This window comes from Halichoeres trimaculatus, unplaced genomic scaffold (assembly GCF_033239565.1).
Source record: "Halichoeres trimaculatus isolate MK-OKI-2021-1 unplaced genomic scaffold, fHalTri1.1 fHalTri1_scaffold_20, whole genome shotgun sequence".
NCBI classification, from domain to species: Eukaryota; Metazoa; Chordata; class Actinopteri; order Labriformes; family Labridae; genus Halichoeres; species Halichoeres trimaculatus.
This window is the reverse complement of record NW_027437198.1, coordinates 7,935,541-7,953,135: the sequence shown is the minus strand read 5'-3', so window position 1 is coordinate 7,953,135 and position 17,595 is coordinate 7,935,541. Positions and strand designations below refer to the sequence as shown.

Here is a 17,595-nt window from a genome sequence, read left to right as displayed (position 1 = left end):
GGTGTCATTGCCTTGTGCTCATTTATGGTTACAGAAATAAGTGGGCTCGCCAGGAATAGGTAGCTAGCTAGAAGTAGCTACATTTGAAGTAAAACTATAACTTGTGAAATTTAGACTAAGATACTACACATTATACCCTAGCCTTTATGACAGTGAACCTAATCACTCACCAGTAGAAACTGATTTAAGAATCATGTTTACAGCTTCTGTACTTAAGTTTCTGTTTCTTCTTGAAGCAGCTGCCATCATGAAAGCTTGTTAAATTGCCAAAGTCACACATTTTATCCTAATTAATCCAAAATTTTGATTAAGGCTAGAAATAGAAAGGCCAAAGTCACACTCTTGACATAAGCCATTGTCCTGTAGAGGGGTGAAAAATGACTCAGGCCATTATTTTAATAGGGTGACAATATCTAAGTTTAATTGTTAAATTAAGTGTAATTTATGCTTTATTTCAGCATCAATACTTTTGTTTAAGAGCATTTCCTGAGGCTGGTATTTGACTTATCTTTCCTCAGCTTTATGTGTCACAACAAACAGCTCTGAGCTGCATTAGAGGAGGTAGTGTTAGTGATTCTCACTGCCACCGACTGTCTGCAGCTTCACACAGCAAAGGTGTTGTTCTGGTCACAGGAGTCCCAGTTCAGGAGCTCTTTCCCCTTAAACCACAGCTGGATCTCCCTCTGCGCGCCCTCCAGTGAGTCACTGGCATGAACCACATTCCTTTAAAAAACAAATCTCTTTATAAGTCACGTGAAATCATTTCACAAATTGCAATAACTGAAAGTGACGGTCTCACAAGGTTTTGTTTAGAGCTGAACAAATAGCTGTCTGTTACCTGCTGACATGAAAGCTGAAATCTCCCCTGACGGTTCCTGCTGAGGCCTCTGCTGGGTTAGTGTGCCCCACCATCACACGGGAAGTCTGCACCACTTTGTGCCCTTCCCACACCTTAAAAAAAAGGAAATGTATTTTAATCTAACAGATGGAGGAATTCAGGGTCAATGTGGCTCAAACCATTGCAAATACAGAATACAAACAACTACCAACCATGACAACAACAGGGCCTGAGCTCATGTACTTCAGCAGCCTGGGGTAGAAGGGTTTAGCCCTCAGCTCGCTGTAGTGCTGGGACAGAAGATCCTCAGACGCCTGAAAAACAAACACAGCTACAGTCTGAACAAACAGAGAACTTCAACATCACAGCAAAGTCAGTTTTAGAAAGCTTTACCTGCAACATTTTCAGCCCGACCAGCTTGAATCCTCGCTGCTCAAACCGCTGAATGATCTGTCCAACAAGGCGACGCTGAACTCCATCTGGTTTCACAGCTATCAGGGTCCGCTCCCTCACATCTGGAAGACCTGCTGGACAGAAACACAACAACTTGGATCTGCCTCTTTAATGTTGCCTCTTTTAATACTGCAAATACATGTTACATAAAAGTGCAAATATCCGTATGAGCTCCAAGCAGAGAGACAGCTCCAGCCCTGCTTGGACATAATGACTGACTGCATGCAAACAATTATACGACCCGGCAGGAGAGGATTCTCAAACCGTCTCCTCTATAGCTCAGCGAGACGGTAAGGGGAGCATGGAAGCTTCATTTGGTCCTGCTGACTACGCACACATTACGCACAGATTTTGGCTTCTTACGCATAGCATTGCGCACTGCTCCTGTCACCCAATCTACCATCAGTATCTTCTGTGGCTTTAACCTAGTTCCAGTTCATGACCCCAAAAGTTTGGCTGACTTTCGCACACGCTCCTCTCAGGTTTGGAACAAATAAATATTGAGCATACAAAGCAAAGTCTCTTCATTTGCGTAAGTCGTGTTTACACCAACCTTATCTTTTATTTTAATCTAAACAAATAAATCAATTGATATACGAGTAAGTATTCTTTCTTAAACAATTACGAGTCATTTTGTCCTCTAACTTGCTTGTTTCAAGATAAATTCGCTGTCTGAGCAACAAGACAAAAAGTATGTCAGCGATCTCGACAGCGTCACCAGGTCGTTAGTAAAACCCAGTCACTTACTTGATGCGCTCCTGTGCCCACCGAGCAGCGCAGAGGGAAACCCCGTCAGCAGATCTTTCCTGGTTCCTTGATCCCTTGAAGAAGACTGTAGGAGAATTCTCCTGAAATAGCACCGCAGCATCATGTCCGTGTTTAGTCCGCGTCTGGAGAGAAGAGTCAAACCTCCTCAATTTCTACTCACGAGTCACCCGCCTGCCTGTCAACTCCCTGAATGTCGCTCAAACTGAAATCTGTTTAACTCATCTGATGCCAGAGCAGTGCCTTCCGTTTCTCTTGTTGCTGCTCAAACATCAACGTGTTGACTCCAGCGGTGACCGAGAATTCAGAGTTCTGTGAGTGCGCCTGAGGGACTCTTATTTGCGTATTTACATCTAAGTCTTGTGCGTAAATCTTCTCAGCATCTCAAGGAATACGTCTTTTCTTGACTCTATCAGGCATAATTATAAATATCACATCCTCTTTGAATTAAACTTTTTTAAAGTTACAACATATCAACGCAATAAATGTCAGTCTAACTTTGCATTTTCCAATATTGAAATATTAAGTTATTTGGAATGGTGTTTCTGGACACCAACCACATTCATCAGCAGTGTCCTTTTGTAGTCACGTGGTCAGGGCAAAGCCCCATGAATTTGTCTGAAGTCCGTTTTCTGTTGCAGAAAAGTCACATAGCTGAACATAAATTAGTGTATAATGTATTGGAAGTGAAAAGACTTTGCCTTCAGTGTCAGTATTTTACCAGCAGGTGTCTCCAGAGACGACTGTAGCGGAATTTCAGCATACTACAACAGAAAAGCTGACATCAGTGTCAGGTTTGAATACAGAAAAGAAAACCAAATGGGTGTTAAGTACTGAGAACTTGGTTGGTTAGTCTTCCTGTGGTTATGTTTTTAAATCGTACGCATGTTGTCTTCTCCCAACACTCACCACATTGCGCAAATGTTTTCAATTTTTTTCTATAAAAAAATGCAAAGAAGAATCAGTTGATAGTCAATGGGTCAAAGTTACAAAGGATGCTTTGAAATGCGTGAAGCAAAACTGTGTTTACATTAAATCTATCAACGTTTTTTTCATCTGTAAATGGTAATGCTACAAGAATAAAGCAAAAAAAGAATCAGAAACTAATTCTATTTTTTTACTAGAAAAGCACTTTATTATTAATCAAGCAGATTTCTCTTTTTCAGAATGGAATGATATGAAAGATCTTAAGTAGAGAGTCCGTCTCCTTTGGAGATGAAAACAAAATTGAAGGCAAAATGAAAAAAGCAGACATTTTAAAAAACTCAAAATGAGTTGAAAGTGCTCAGTCCCAGCCCAGTTTTGTTGTGGGGGCTCGGGAAAGAAGGCCTGGCTCAGACTGCTCCAGGTCTGGGCAAAAGCCAACTGCAGACCAGGTTTACATTTCTTGCCAAATGATCATTGGCAACATATAAGGAGGGCGCTGCTTTAAAAAAAAAAAAAATTAATGCGCCAACCTTCTACAGTAGAAATCAAAGAGAAAAAATCAGCAGCATCCTCAACCTCCAATTACTCAACAATACCATTTGTGTTGTTCCCTCCCATTCCTGTGAACAGGCGGAGCAAAGCTGAATTGGAGAAGGAGTGTTGGGCAAAGTGGTCAGCACAGGCAGTCCTTGAAGATCATAGCTGATGTGTGGAGTGGTTCAAGCAGTCTTTGTGCTATAGCTTGATGGTGCCAGTGGGCAGGCTACTATTACACAGTCTGTAGTAGCGAAGGTCATTCACCAGCCGCTGCACGCTTTGAGTGAATGAAGGCAAGTCCTGGAGAAAGGAAGTCAGAGCAGTAGTGTTAGTTTACAGCAGAGAGCGAAGAGGTGATCATCAAAATGCAGGAAAATTAGCAAAATCCCAGTTTGCAAGTCAAATCTGCTGCATGTTTAAAGTCCAGGGATGACGACTAAAACAGGCTGAGCTCACCATTTAGGGGATCAACAATTTCTGCTGCCTCTGTACTACGCATGGAGACTTTGAAAATCCACAATACTCTTTATTAGATATTTTTACATTGTGCTGAGAATAATTAAAGCTGTCTGACTACATCATGCTCTAACAGCTGGTTAAGTCTATCAGATGTAACCTGTGTTCCAACAGAGTGCATGTCTACAGTTCCTCATTAGGTCTGTACATATGTGCCATGAAACAGCAGTTTAGTGTCATTCTTACCCGTTCAAGCTTGAAGTTGCGTGCAAGAACAGCTCGTTGGCCGCTGTCCACACCCTGGCAGCCGTTGAGGAACTCTGGCATGAACGCCGAGTAGAAGGCATCAAAGTCCACTGAGGCCATGTTGTAAATAGCAACAGTGATTTCCTCCTGGAGAAGGTCGTGACTTTTGTGGAGGAGGACCTGCAGCAGCACGTTGATGAAGTGGAAGAGCATCGAGGTCCGGAAAAGCTTCTGAAACACCACGAGAAGACAAGAATCACAGCATGGTCTATAGATGGCGCACCCAGTCTGTCACATCTTAAATAATTGTGTTACGTGCAATCTATGAAAGAACAGGGTTTTGATCAGTCTGAAGTGTTGGAGACTTCCTGCAAAACTAACAGATGACCAGGGTCCTACCATTACAACTCAGGTTGTGTCTGAAATCATTCACTCATTCCCTACTCACTGTAGTGAATTAGATGTAGTGGACTATATAGCCCACTCAATTAGCTAAATTAAAACAACGTTTCGGACACCACTCATTCACTCGTCAGCCGCTGACAGTGACGTAATTACTCTCGCGTCACTCATGGATGACTGGGGATTTACAGTTATAACTTTTCTGAAACACTGCAAAACGGTTTTGGTCAATAATAACTAATATTATACTTAGCTTATTTTCCGCAACAGCCAAATATAACAGAAACATTTATTACACGTTATTTTTTTAATTAAATAAACCGTATATTTGCGCTGAACTTATGCTGTGTTTAACAATTACAAGGTCCAGTGAATGCATTACCCGCGATGAACGGTTCAGCGGCTAACGTCTGTTGTTTGTTTCTCGGCTCAAAGTTGTGAGACGGGCTCGTCCAAAAGTTAAACAGAGAGCTAAGTGTTATTCTCTGAAAGTTTTTATTGTTGTTTCATATTATCAGTAATCATTAATCATGAAATCAGCCACTTCTTTTGTTAAAACCGCAATGCATGATGGTATATATTGCTCATATAGTGAGCATCGCTAATTCACTGCTTTTCAAAATGCATTGTGGGCTCTAAAGTGAATGACCATGCTCACTCAGATTTTAGACAGCACTACAAAATGACATATTCACTATATAGTGAATAAGGAGTGATTTCGGACACAGCCTCAGTTTTTCTCATTTAATGACTCCTGGTTTCACATTTGGCCTTCTGAGCATCAACATTTATCCCAACAAAAGGAATGTAATGGCTAAATAGAAAAATAAAACTAAAAACACCACAAACTAAAGTTGGTAAAACTGAGAACTTATAAAAAAAACAGCTCAAAAGAAAACATTGAAAGGATGCTTTGAATGGAAAAAAGGAGACATTAAGTTATAATAATCTGCGCATCCCTTCCTGACTAAAACTCAATGTTTTTTTCATTCATTTTCAGATTGCTAAAGGAGTGAAATGAATAATCTGAAAATGGGTGAACTCATCTGAATGTGTTTCTCTTGGGAACAAAACCATTACAGCTGAACTCACTCTGTGGTACAGCTTGTGCTTGCTGTTAAGCGACTCCAGGTAGGACAGGTTCTGCTTGAAGATGTGGATATCAGGCTGCAGGAAAGACTGTCCGAAAGCCTGAGAAATAATTCAACACAAGACAGTGAATGAAGCAAGTCTTTACCTGGAAAACTGGAGCTCAAACACAGAAGTGACTCTAGATTTGTGCGTCTGTTCCAAAAGTTACCGCTTGGATGAACTCACCTGCATGGCAGCTGTGAACTGGGCCTCATTTTCCATGGTCTCATCTCCAGGCCCTCTTTGGACACTTGTTAAGACTGAAGTTTTGAAGAAGTACCTCCAGTTTTGGTGAAGTATTTGGTATAGCAATTCAAACATCTCAGCTTTGACATCTGGAGAAGAGCGCTGTCAGTGGAGAGATTCAAAGAGTGAGTTATTAAAGGAAAAGGATGAAATCCAAAGCTAAGACGTGAATCATAACTTTTTGAATTTCCAGAACACTGAAAATCAACCAATTCAAGATTAGTGAGCAGTGTCTGTAACTTTGTTGTGATCTTAAACAAACAACATTTTTTTGTTTTGTTTTTCAAAGGGAGAAAGTAAACCACTTGAAAATCTAAACCATGCTTGCAGATTAAGCGACGCAGTAACAAAAATCAAAAAACCCAAAGTGAACGTAAAGTGACGACAGGAAAGCACCAACTGACCTCCGCCACAACCGGGTAAACCTGCTCCATGCACAGAGAGAGGATGCTGGGCAGGAAGGGCTTGAAGGCTTGACCAGGCTCTTGCACCACCACCTGCAGGATTTTCAGGAACTTCTGCACAACCCTACACCCTGCACTGCCCTCTTGCAAAATACTGGCTGCCAGCTGCTCCCTGGGGTGCAAAGAAGCAACAACTGATATAGTGACAAAGCTGAGATGAAACTCTTCAGTTTACAGCCATGGTGAGGTCTCTTTGTTACCTTGTGAACATGCTGAGGAAGGTGTGAATGATCTGTCCTGTGAAGGCGACACCCATCTGGACTCGCAATGCCTGGAAGAGTGTCAGGAAGAAGGCCAGCATCTCGTCCGTCACATCTAGAAGAGGAAAGAAGCAGTTAACGTAACTCTGCAGATGAACAAGCCTCTTTGTAACATTTCAGGTTAAGAAACAGACGCTGACCTGGCTGCTGGATAAACACTGGGAAAAGGCTGAGGGACACTTGGACAGCCTCCTGAAGACTCTGGTAACAAATCTGACGGGATTTGGTGGATTCCCCAGAGATGCTGTCCACGATGTCTCTGAGCACAGGCAGCGTCTGGTGTATCACAGCTTTCACTGGAGCAGAGAAAAGACAAAAGACGGTCTGAATATAGCAAAGAGTCAGAGTAATAAAACCAAAACAATAACAAGAAAGTGAGAAGTAACACTGACTGTTATCAAGATCAGGCTGCCTTGGAGTTATGTTCACAGTCCCTCTCAGTATACGATATTCTCGAGTGAGAGCTGCCAGGAGGCTGGCATGGTTGCTGGAGCGCGTTTGCCACTGCTGCTCACTCTCTGGGAGATTGGGCCACGGCAGCAGCAGCATGTTGGACAACGATCGACACACCAGTAGATGAGCCTGTTTAAGAAAACATTAAGAGTCAACACTTCATAAACTCAGAGTATTTCAAGTATGTCACATTATACTTCCAACAATACTTAGTTTCTGTATATAACAGTCAAATTGCAAAAGCTGTGATTTAACCTCTAACCTCTGACGATATCTCTTTCGTGCCTTCTTGATACCTTTATTTTTAAATCAACAAACTGTGTAATGAGCACTTACCTCTTGAGGGAGTCTGCGGGTCTGACTCTCGGTTGTGATGAGGTTGAATATGTTCTGAACTGCTGGTAAAGTCACCAGAAACACAGGCCGCACCGTGGAGGTTATGGAAACCGTCAGATGGCATGCAGAGAGCAGCAACTTTTCAGGTACCTGGGGGGGCAGAAAGAAGAAAAAATGAAAAAAAATAAAATAAAATACAGTTTGATAATACTTTCCTCTCTGTTTCTGTATTTTCTGTCTAATTACAAACCAGAAATCTGAGATTGACTGTTAATTAGACCAAAACACCTTTTATAGGGTCCAAAATACTGTATTCTATAGTTTTCACAGGCTGATTGAAAACTAACAGATAGGGCTGGGTGATATAGCCTAGAAATAAAATCCCCAATTTTTTTTTCCACAACACTCGATATACAATTTTAATTGATTTTTCCCTACCTAAAAGAAATAAAACTGCACAAAACATAAAAATAAAAAAAATCAAGTTTTGCCTTTATGTTGTCTAAATGTTTCTCTCTTAAAGTCAAAGTCTGGGTCATGAAAGGATGATTATGTAGCATAAAAATAGGCAGGTTTGTCTACATCAACACTAAAAGGCTGAGGTATTTTTTACAGTATTAGCATGAAATATTTGATCAATATTTGAGCCACTTAAATAACAAATACAAGCCTATAAAAGTGCTTGTGCAAACCCTACAAGGCCAAACACCATTTAAATTGTAATCTATTTCAAAAATTGCAACTATTTGCAATTGGGCAAAGGCAAAACATCTTGATTTTCAATTTTTTAAATCTTTTGCAGAAAATTATTTGAATTAATCGATTTAACCGTTATTTTGTCCAGCTTTGCTAACAGTTAAAAGTCTGCAGACTGCACACAGTGTGTTAAGTAATGTGAATGCGTCCTATAAGATAATTTTTAACTCTTAGTTTCATTTTAATTTTCTGAATCCTAAATGAGGGTTTATCAAATCTAAAACACTTATTGGCTTTCATTTAATATAAACCATGTCGTGATTGACCACCTTATGCAGCTTTGTGTATCAAAGTTCATCCTTTTTACACAAAATTTGACTCAGAGGGTAAAAAGGAGTAGAACTAAATAAACAGAATGCTATAGAGGGATTATTTTTTGTTTATCAACAACGCCGGATGCACACGCAACTTGGAGCTACGTGGAGGAACTAACCACCAAAAAACGCTTTTTTTAAACTCAATATCATCACTTTAACGGATGGTAAACAGCTCCCAGGTTTGTGAAATAGCAGTGACTAGACAAAAGATATCAGGAAGTGGACAGATATTAGGTGGACAGATGTTTTTGGCGGAGAAATCCGGCGTGTACACAGAGAGCAATTTAAACACAACTATTGCTTGATGCTCGTGGACACTTACCAGACTGTGACAAACCACCAAAAAAAGCACAGGCTGCTGAGTCTAAGACCCGGTTCATAGAAAAAGAACCAGAAAACTACATCCAGAGAATAGCACCAAATCAGATAAAGACGGCACATTTAATTATTCACCCACAGATGTCGCTGGTGTTTCAGTGTAAAGTGCGACCCTGTTAACTGGTGACTCTCAGCTGTTAATCACTGATGCTGTCGGCTTAGAGTCACCAGTTAGCATGGTCGCTATTAACTCCAAAACACCAGTTGCTCTGCGACGGTCAAAATTTGATAGACGTTGCCTCTGTTGTATAGTATCGTTTCTAAAAACTGACCCCAGAACAACGGTACATTTTGATGCAGCAAACAGGTTGAATTTAGTGTTTAAAAAACACTAACTCATCTGAATGAATGGAGCTAAACGCTGCTTCTGCAGTCACGATGCGGGGTATCTTATGATGATGTAAACTGATAATCCCTCTATAGAACAGAAAGAAGCTCTTTCCGACATGGGCTGAAGGTGAAAAGTGAGGTTTAACATCATCTCACATCATGCTTCCTCCTTAAAGAGCTGAATATTTCTCACAACAAACTTCCTCATTTCAACCCTGAATCCACTTCATAGACAGCTCTCATATGTATTTAAATTAAAAAAATTAAAGCTTTTTAATGGAAAAATCTGTATTCATAGAGAAGAATATTTGATAATGAACACAGCAATATTCAAATAATCTTAGCAGTTACCTTAGCAGTGATGAGTGGGCTACTGGCATCTATTGCAGATGTGATGAGGTTGATGAATTGGCTTGTGTTCTGACTGTGGACCTCGCTGTAGAACTGTGCGAGCCAATGAGAGTAGGCTTGCAGAGCAGCAAGGGCCTGTGCATGTCTGTAAAAAAATCAACAGACACAGGATAAGTTAAGAAATAAAACACTTCATTTTCATGCAGCTCATCATGTTTCTGAAGGACTAATTTATGATAATCAAATGCAAACTAACATTTTTTAATACCAATAAGAAAGGAAACTCAGCAAACATTTCTGCTTTGTTGTGGCATTGACCAATAGTTCAGAAACTCTGTTCCTCTATTATTTTTCAATGACTCTGCAAAAGCCAAACGACACAACAGCTTGGAGTTGCTAATTTCAGCCCAAACAATAAAAATCAAGCCCATTAATAGTGCAATATGAGCTTCAGAGTTTATTTTTATGTGCAGTACTCACACATCAATGAGGTCTGGCTTTAGCACAGAAGGCACGGCGGTCTCCAGGTCATAAAGGGTGGTCTGAGAGCCGTAGCAAGTCACTTCAACCAACCTTTAAAAAAACACAGCACATCATATGGTATTCTACTCTTCAAATGGAAACACATTAAAGGGCAACAGAAACTCAACCACCATTTATAGATGTCAAATAAAAAAAGAAACCATCAAGTTTGAGATTAACGTGTGGAAGGTTAAACCAACATGTGGCCTGCTATCTACATGTCTCACAAAGCAGGTATCACATTTTACTGTTTTGGACAGGATGAGACGACTAACCTCTCTACCACTGCCAGAGCATCACTGAACCGTGCTGCAAAAATTTCCCCAATGAAATACTCGGCCAAGCGTCCCACAGCTTGAAGCAGGGAGCTGAGATCCCTGAGAGAACAGTGAAGTCGACGGCAGTCATTCTCTGCGGTGATGTTGAGCCTGCGGCCTGGAACAACGACAAAAATCACATCACAGTATTAAACTAGTGTCAGCAAATGCGGCTATGGCTCTTGTCAAAAGATAAAAGATGAAACTAAGAAGTTTTCATACTTGTTCCAGTGGTGACGATAAACTGCTGCAGACCCATGTACACGTCCAGGTTTTCTTGGAGGACTGGGAACTTCAGAGAGAAAGGAAAGGATTAAGGAGGAGGCTGCAACATAAAGTGACACAAACTTTTTCAGGTGTAGAAAAAAACAAGAGCAGAGTTTCTTTTGATGTCTGATCATTTTTCATCTTGTTTTGATCATTTGAATGACAGCAGGAAACATACAGACTGCTAATATGCATATTGTACACACTCAAAGGAAATAAAGAAATACATATCAGACAAATAAAAACACAAGAAAACAGTACACAAAGTGCAGAACCAGGGGACATAATCTATGTATTTAAAACAGAAACTCTATCATAGTTCAGAAAATTCAGGCCCTGTTTTATAAATAAAGATGTAAATAAAGGTCGGTGCATTCTCAGGTTGCAAAAATATCCAAACTTGTCTCCCGACATCTGCTCTTTGACAGTGTGACATCTTGTAGAAGCTAAATAAAACCTGAGCTCATAAAACACTTCCACCACACATAAATAATATATATTTTTAAAGTGCTGCATTATTACATGAATAAACTAAATAATAGATTTATACAAAATTTAAAGAAACTGTATGTGTGTGTGGGTGTGGGTGCGTGTGTTAAAAAGAAAACTAAATTTCACACGTGTGAGGTGTACGTGACTTTTCAGGTCAGAAAACCTGCTTCTCACAGCCCCAGCTTCAGCCTCATCAGACTTTTCCCTGCAGACTGTGGCTGTGATTGAGCTGACCTCATCCACTACTTTCAGAAAAAAAAACTTGCATTATTATTTTATGGGATTATTAATATGTGAATGTGCAGTAAGTAAATCTCCAACACTCCCAGGAAAAACAGTTTAACTGTAAACCTCAGCAGTGGATGAGTGAAGAATTCAACTTGATTCAAGTTGCCAGTGAGTTGCTGGTAAAAGAGCCTGAAATACTCTCTAACTGCTGTTGTTATCTTCCTTTTTGATATATTAGCTCTGCCTTACAAAATTGCAAAAAGTTCTTGCACATGATTGCTGTAAACACAGAGGAGCATAGAACTGATTGCCCTCTGGTTGCTCCTTTATCAATGCTATCTGATCTAACTTTTTGAGCATGCAGGTTGTTGCTGCAGTCTTCGTTTTTCTTTTAAGTTTAGTATGCATGTGTTTGTTTATGGTGACGACCTATTTCTGTTTTGTTTCTTTTTTTTGCATGTTTGAAATAAATTCATTCATTCATTCATTCATTCATTCAACTTTTTGAGTATGAATCAGACCGATAACAGATGCCAGGATCAGACTGATGCGCCTCTTGTCTCCTGTGGTGTTCAAAGAGCTTCAGTATTCTAAGTAGGGATTTTTTTTGCTGTTTCATTTAGCAATGTTGGTGCTGAAAAACAGCGCAAAAACAGCTTAAAAATCAAAACTTAAAAAGAAGAGGAGTAATGCCAACTTCTGAAATAGTTCTCTACCAGAAAAAAAAAAACTTGAAAATGTCAAGGTGACACAAACAAAGATCTCTTACCAGAGTGGTAAATGCGTGTGACGGGAGCAGCTCCATCACCTTAGCAACTACCTCCAGACTCTGACGCAGGTACCTTTGCCACTCAGTCTGTTGCTATGGTTACAAAATGAAGAAGATTGAGACTTTCAAGTGACAGAAATCCACCTTTGTAATAATTGTCCTGGGAAGGTAAATGGGCTAATAATAAACTTTGATAATAGACTTCATGTGGATACATAACACACACAGCACATACAGTGGTGAGACATAAAAAGCTTCTTATTGACTGTCAAATGTATGTTAATGATCTTACGTCATCGTCCAGAGTCTCATCGTCCAGCTCCTCCAACTGGGCCTGATTATATCTGAACTGTATGCGATTCAGAACTTCCCTCAGCAGGAGAACTAAGGCATCTTTGTACCTGACAAACCAAAAAAGTGATACGTCAGATTTCTCACACACCTGACCGGCTGTCATCTAAAGGGGTGTCAGAAATCCAGTCAATTTTAAAGGAGGAAGAAGCATCTTTAGGTGGCTTACCTATTCAAAACACTTTCTCTGTCAGCCAGTCTACTTTTGATCTTTGTTGTTAAAAAATCCAAAAAGACACTCCATATATCCAAACAGGCGAAGTAGCCTTCATGGGTAGGCTAAAAAAAAATAAAAAGACCAGTTTAATAACATGACACAAGTCATCACATGTCGGAAACAGGTAGAAATGAATAAAAGTTGAAACTGCACAAACATCTGTGTGGTGTTTGGTGTTACCTGGTTAAAGGTGTATTTGAAAAGCAGAGCCAGAAACTCTACTATTGGAAACTGAGGACTGGACTCTATTCTCCTCAAGTGAACGCTGACAAACAGGCGCAGGAAATCTGTGAACTTTTCCAAGTAGCTGCAGGATGAAAGTGCAAAATTAGTGGGACATACACAATAAGAAATCTTACAACATTTCAAAAGGATGTTACATCACCAAAATGTTATCTTAAAAAGGCTTAACTTCAATAATCTAAAGGGTTTAATAACCCAGAGGTCAGCAAAGAAAACAACATGTTATACTGATCATAGTCACAGTTTAAACTCAGGCAGAGAGAAAAGGTCAAATTGCAATCAAGTGATGTAGCCCAAGTGCAGAGCCGTCAGGGGCCTGTTTGGATGAAAACAACATTTGGAAATAACTCAGCAGGCTATGCAAAACCATGGTGCAACTTCTGCAAATGATATAAGTAAAGTGGAGCAGAAGCTGGAGAAGTTGAAACCAACATGAAAGGATGCAGTCAGGCCTGATAAAATACAACAAAGATCAGTGGACTGAGCCGTACCTCTCATCTAGTTCCTGTAAGCGGCTCTTGACTGTGTGAGCATTATTTTCTCGTGTCAGCCTCTGCAGGAGAAAGAAGGTCTGCTGGAACATGCGCAGCAGGTACTCTTCAAAATCCATTGGCACACAGTTCTTGGACACCAGCTCATTGACACAGGTCATAGCGAGCACACCGAGCCGGGCTCGATCCACCTTACTGCCCTCGCTTTGCTGTCCATTTCGCCCTCCGCCATTTGATGTTGGCGGCACTGTCCCTTGGTTAAGCTGTCCATTAGAAGATGAGGAGTTGGGGGAGATAAAGGATCCAATCTTTGATTTTGTCCTTAGGTCACAGCCAAATCGTGCAAAGTGGAAAATGGATGCCAGCAGGGTGGGTGTGATGCTTGTGGACAGAGGGATCCAGCTAAACAGGTGAGCCAAACACTCCAAAACCAGACAACAGAGCTGCTGACTCTCACTGTCCAATGCTGCCATGGGCTGGCAAAGCAGCTTTGAGTACTGGCTGCCCTGAAACAAACTCCCCAGCAACTCCACTGTTGGATTGAAGAGAAAATAACTGTCAGGTTAACACCTAAGCTCTACGTATGAATGAAAAAACTGACATCACATAGCTAGCTTTTCAGTCCTATGTTATTAATTTACTCACAACTTTCCCCTGAAGTAGGTGAGGGAGGTGGGGTGGAAGCTATGACACTGTGCTTGTCCCAGTAGGTCTCCAGTATACCTGTATAGAAATGAAAATGTTGAGATCATAAAAATTCACAGAAGACTTTCTACCAGCCTCACTTTAATCTGAGCGGACTTACGTGAACATTTTTGGAATCATAACACAAAAAGTTGTCTCACCTGTCAACAGGCCGAGGACTGTTGGTACCTGCTCCATCAGTAGTTTACGCAGCTCTTCTTTTCTGGCAACACACAGGTCTTCTCGAGGACACGCAAGTTCCTCTGATGTGGTTTTCAACATCACTAACCCCAGGGGAGCCAGAGCTGGGGACTGGATCAACTAAGGTACAAAACAAAGAGTCAGAAACGGTACCGATTAAAGATTATAGACTGTTTCCCCAACATAACAGCCTGGCTGGTAAAAAGGAAAGACCATTCACATTCCAAATGTCTATACGTCATGGGTGCTGATGTGTAGCAAAACATAAGGCTATTATCTCATTAGTGGCGCTTTCAAAGGTAACCAAGGTCAAAGTTCAAATAAATTGAACCAACCCTTCATGACTATTTCCAAACACATCCACCCAGCAACTGATGACATGCTTAAAGTAAAGACATTAAAGCAGAAATTCCCTGAGTGAATTTTACCTGAAGAGTGTTTGTGAAGAAATCATGGTAAAACATGGGCCAGTCCTGGCGACCAATATCCACGATGACTTTGCAGAGTTTGTTACGGATGAAATAGGGCACCGTTTTGTGCTGGGCAAGAAGCAGTTTAGGCAGACAGCTGCGAATCTCCATCTTGTCTTGTGAAGCGACACCGATCCACATCTTGTTCACCAGGTTCTGAAATTAAAAGACAACAAGTCAGCAGCAACAATGGACAAATATTTTCAACATTTTCAGTCATGAGATCGCTTACAGAATGATTATTAGAGTCATTCTTAAAATCACTTTGTCTACTAAAACAAAGAAATATCTGAGATTATCAAAACTACAGAAGAAGAAAGTTCTTTGGGGTCTAAGAAAATTAAACTTCTTATCCAATGCAAGATATAAAAGACAATCTACATTAATTGAAGCAATGAGTAATAATTCTTTTTTTTATTCCAATACATAAAAAGGTAGGAAAGACTCAAAATGGCACAATGAAGCCAAATTTAGTGCTTTCTATACTTACTTCAAATACTGTGAGGCTGTACATCATCACATACTCATTTCGAGTATTGGAGAGGAAGAACAAGCAGTGGCGCCATGCTCCAGCTTGCTGAGCAAAGTTATTCAACAGCTCTTCTGCAGAGAAAAGGAAGTAGGTAGACGAGCATATCATTGAAGAACGTCACATCAGACAGACTGAAAGTAATGCGTCACCACACAGGAAATGAACAAAATATCACAATGAAAACACTTTAGCGAGGAAAAAAGTAATTTCAGGTTGCAATAGATAACCTACAGTGTGACACTCATTGCATTTTGTGATTAAGACAAGCTAAAGCTGATGTGTCAGCTGTAATTTCTAGATGGTTCTGAAAACTTACCTATTTCTCTTTTTCGCTCATTGGTTGTGCAGCTGTGAAAGAACTCTGTCATGAGGCTCTCCAGAGCGCGCAGTGATGCTTCCTCTGATGCCTTGTGAATAATACATGGTAAAGTTAAAAACAACACATGCAGAAACAACTTTTTCAGACACCTGGGGGATCTCTATTTGACTAAAACCTTTACTGGCATAGATGTCATTGCATTTGCACACAGCAGATGATCCACTGCAAACCAACAGACAGCTACTGCATCACAAGGTAGAGAACATTACACTGCATACAAATATCCTCTATAACCATCTGAACATGTAGCTCTGTGAACTCATCTAACATTTTTTGGTTAATTCTTTCAACAAATCTACAATCTGTACAAAGCTCATCACTAAAAGAGTTCAAGATTTATCTGCACATGTCCACACTGAACATACTTATTACCGGTCAGCACATGCATATCACAAACTGATACAATGCTTTGGTCTCTGGGGTTTTATTCAAACAACTTGGCTGTTGTTTATAGTGCAACTTCTGTCCAACTTACATATCTGGTCAAGCAATGGGTGCTTTGACAATCCAAAACAAGATGTGGTTAAGTAAATCATCTGTGATCTGGCACAACTGCAATACCACGCATTGACAGGTGGAGGAAGTGGGGCCCTGCCTAGCCTGGACTAGATAGCAAATTGAGATTTTAAAGAGCACTTCCTGTGGCAGGCGGGTCTGAATTCCTCAAATAAGCCACAACTTGCCGAGGCTGAACACAACTCAAAGGAAATATTTGGTTTGAAAGATGGGCGTCTTACACCGTGGAATGGCTCAACGAGCTGTCACATCCCGTGAAATAACAGTCCCCTTTCAAACCGTTATGTGAATTCACAGTCACACAGGTCCAAACACGATTAGAAATAACGATGCATCAGAAAACATGCATTTAACTTCTTCCTTACCGTGTACATGAGTCAAACATCCATGATTGCTACAAGCAAAACGACATAGGAAGTCAGCAGGTAAACATGTGTCAGACAGTACTTACCATGTTTAGCTGGCCTTGGTGCTTTCTTCAGTCTACTAAGTCCTGTTAACGGCTGTTACTGCAAAAAGCCAACATTAGCTTCTAGGTTAGCCAGTTCTGTAGCTCACGTTAGCTAAGGTGTAACCGCAGGGGCTCATCATGGTCGAAACTCTATACAGCCAGCTAGCAAAGGTTAGCGTCGTTGACTTTGCTCACAATCCCACCGTTTAATACTGAGTTAATTTAAAACGCCTCTCGGTTATTAAGCGTAAGAGCTTAATGTTTAATTAGTTATCTCCAGCTGGTAACGTTAAGTGTTGTCGCATAACTCTATTCACAGTTAAGTTAATCTGAGCATTACAAATTTTGTTTTTGTGGCACAGACAGCACCGTCTCCAGCGACGGAGAAGTGTGCACCGTTAATTAGCTTTCTATGAGACGCATTTCGATGCCAAGTTGCCTAGCTGCTAACGTAGCAGCGGAAGGCTAACTGGTTAGCTTTTCTAGAAGGAGGAAGGCAGAGCGTTAGCTGTCAAAAGTAGACATGTTTCTGTAGCTCTTCGTCACGACAATCTGTCTGAACCGTCAGTAAAATCAAAGCGGTTTGACGTGCACTTCTAAGTTCTATGACTGAAATCCTTATATTAACGCTTGAATATCACCCTATCCGCGCTTGCTCTTGTTATTCCCTTTTTCAATGCTTAGGGCGGCTCAAGAATACAGCTAGCCTGCTAGGAACAGGGTTTGCTTGGCGACTTCCTCTTTAGCTGCAGAAATCAACCAACCACAGCAGCCTGTGTCAAGTTAGTCATTACAATAAAGGCACAAATTCCGGGTAGG

The 17,595-nt window shown here is 40.7% G+C and overlaps 2 protein-coding genes across 2 annotated transcripts; both read right to left on the bottom strand.

Moving 5' to 3' along the window:
* Positions 1–409: 409 nt before the first annotated feature.
* On the bottom strand, positions 410–2,159 carry nme4 (NME/NM23 nucleoside diphosphate kinase 4). Its single transcript, XM_074696359.1, has 5 exons — positions 2,039–2,159; positions 1,232–1,362; positions 1,051–1,152; positions 839–951; positions 410–723 (listed from the first exon to the last, which is right to left on the bottom strand). The coding sequence occupies exons 1-5, from the start codon at positions 2,157–2,159 to the stop codon at positions 603–605; spliced, it is 588 nt and encodes a 195-aa protein (XP_074552460.1). The 3' UTR covers positions 410–602.
* A 1,004-nt stretch (positions 2,160–3,163) lies between these two features.
* On the bottom strand, positions 3,164–17,526 carry xpo6 (exportin 6). Its single transcript, XM_074696358.1, has 24 exons — positions 16,777–17,526; positions 15,747–15,837; positions 15,389–15,501; positions 14,857–15,054; positions 14,389–14,548; positions 14,189–14,266; positions 13,544–14,075; positions 12,990–13,116; positions 12,762–12,871; positions 12,534–12,642; positions 12,242–12,334; positions 10,708–10,777; positions 10,444–10,603; positions 10,127–10,219; positions 9,647–9,791; positions 7,515–7,664; positions 7,118–7,307; positions 6,866–7,021; positions 6,666–6,780; positions 6,406–6,577; positions 5,942–6,103; positions 5,717–5,815; positions 4,223–4,453; positions 3,164–3,820 (listed from the first exon to the last, which is right to left on the bottom strand). Exons 1-24 carry the CDS (start codon positions 16,777–16,779, stop codon positions 3,719–3,721), a joined length of 3,459 nt encoding a protein of 1,152 aa, XP_074552459.1. The 5' UTR covers positions 16,780–17,526; the 3' UTR covers positions 3,164–3,718.
* Positions 17,527–17,595: the final 69 nt, after the last annotated feature.

Bases quoted from the DNA above. Each gene is read 5' to 3' on its own strand.
- nme4 (XM_074696359.1), bottom strand. From the start codon at position 2,159: ATGCTGCGGTGCTATTTCAGGAGAATTCTCCTACAGTCTTCTTCAAGG. The intron at 952-1,050 runs GTTGGTAGTTGT...CTTTTTTTTAAG, and splicing joins CAGGCCCTGTTGTTGTCATG to GTGTGGGAAGGGCACAAAGT. The intron at 724-838 runs GTAACAGACAGC...TGTTTTTTAAAG, and splicing joins TTCAGCTTTCATGTCAGCAG to GAATGTGGTTCATGCCAGTG.
- xpo6 (XM_074696358.1), bottom strand. The intron at 12,872-12,989 runs GTAACACCAAAC...ATTTTTTTTTAG, and splicing joins TCAAATACACCTTTAACCAG to CCTACCCATGAAGGCTACTT. The intron at 10,778-12,241 runs GTAAGAGATCTT...TTCTCTCTGAAG, and splicing joins CACACGCATTTACCACTCTG to TTCCCAGTCCTCCAAGAAAA.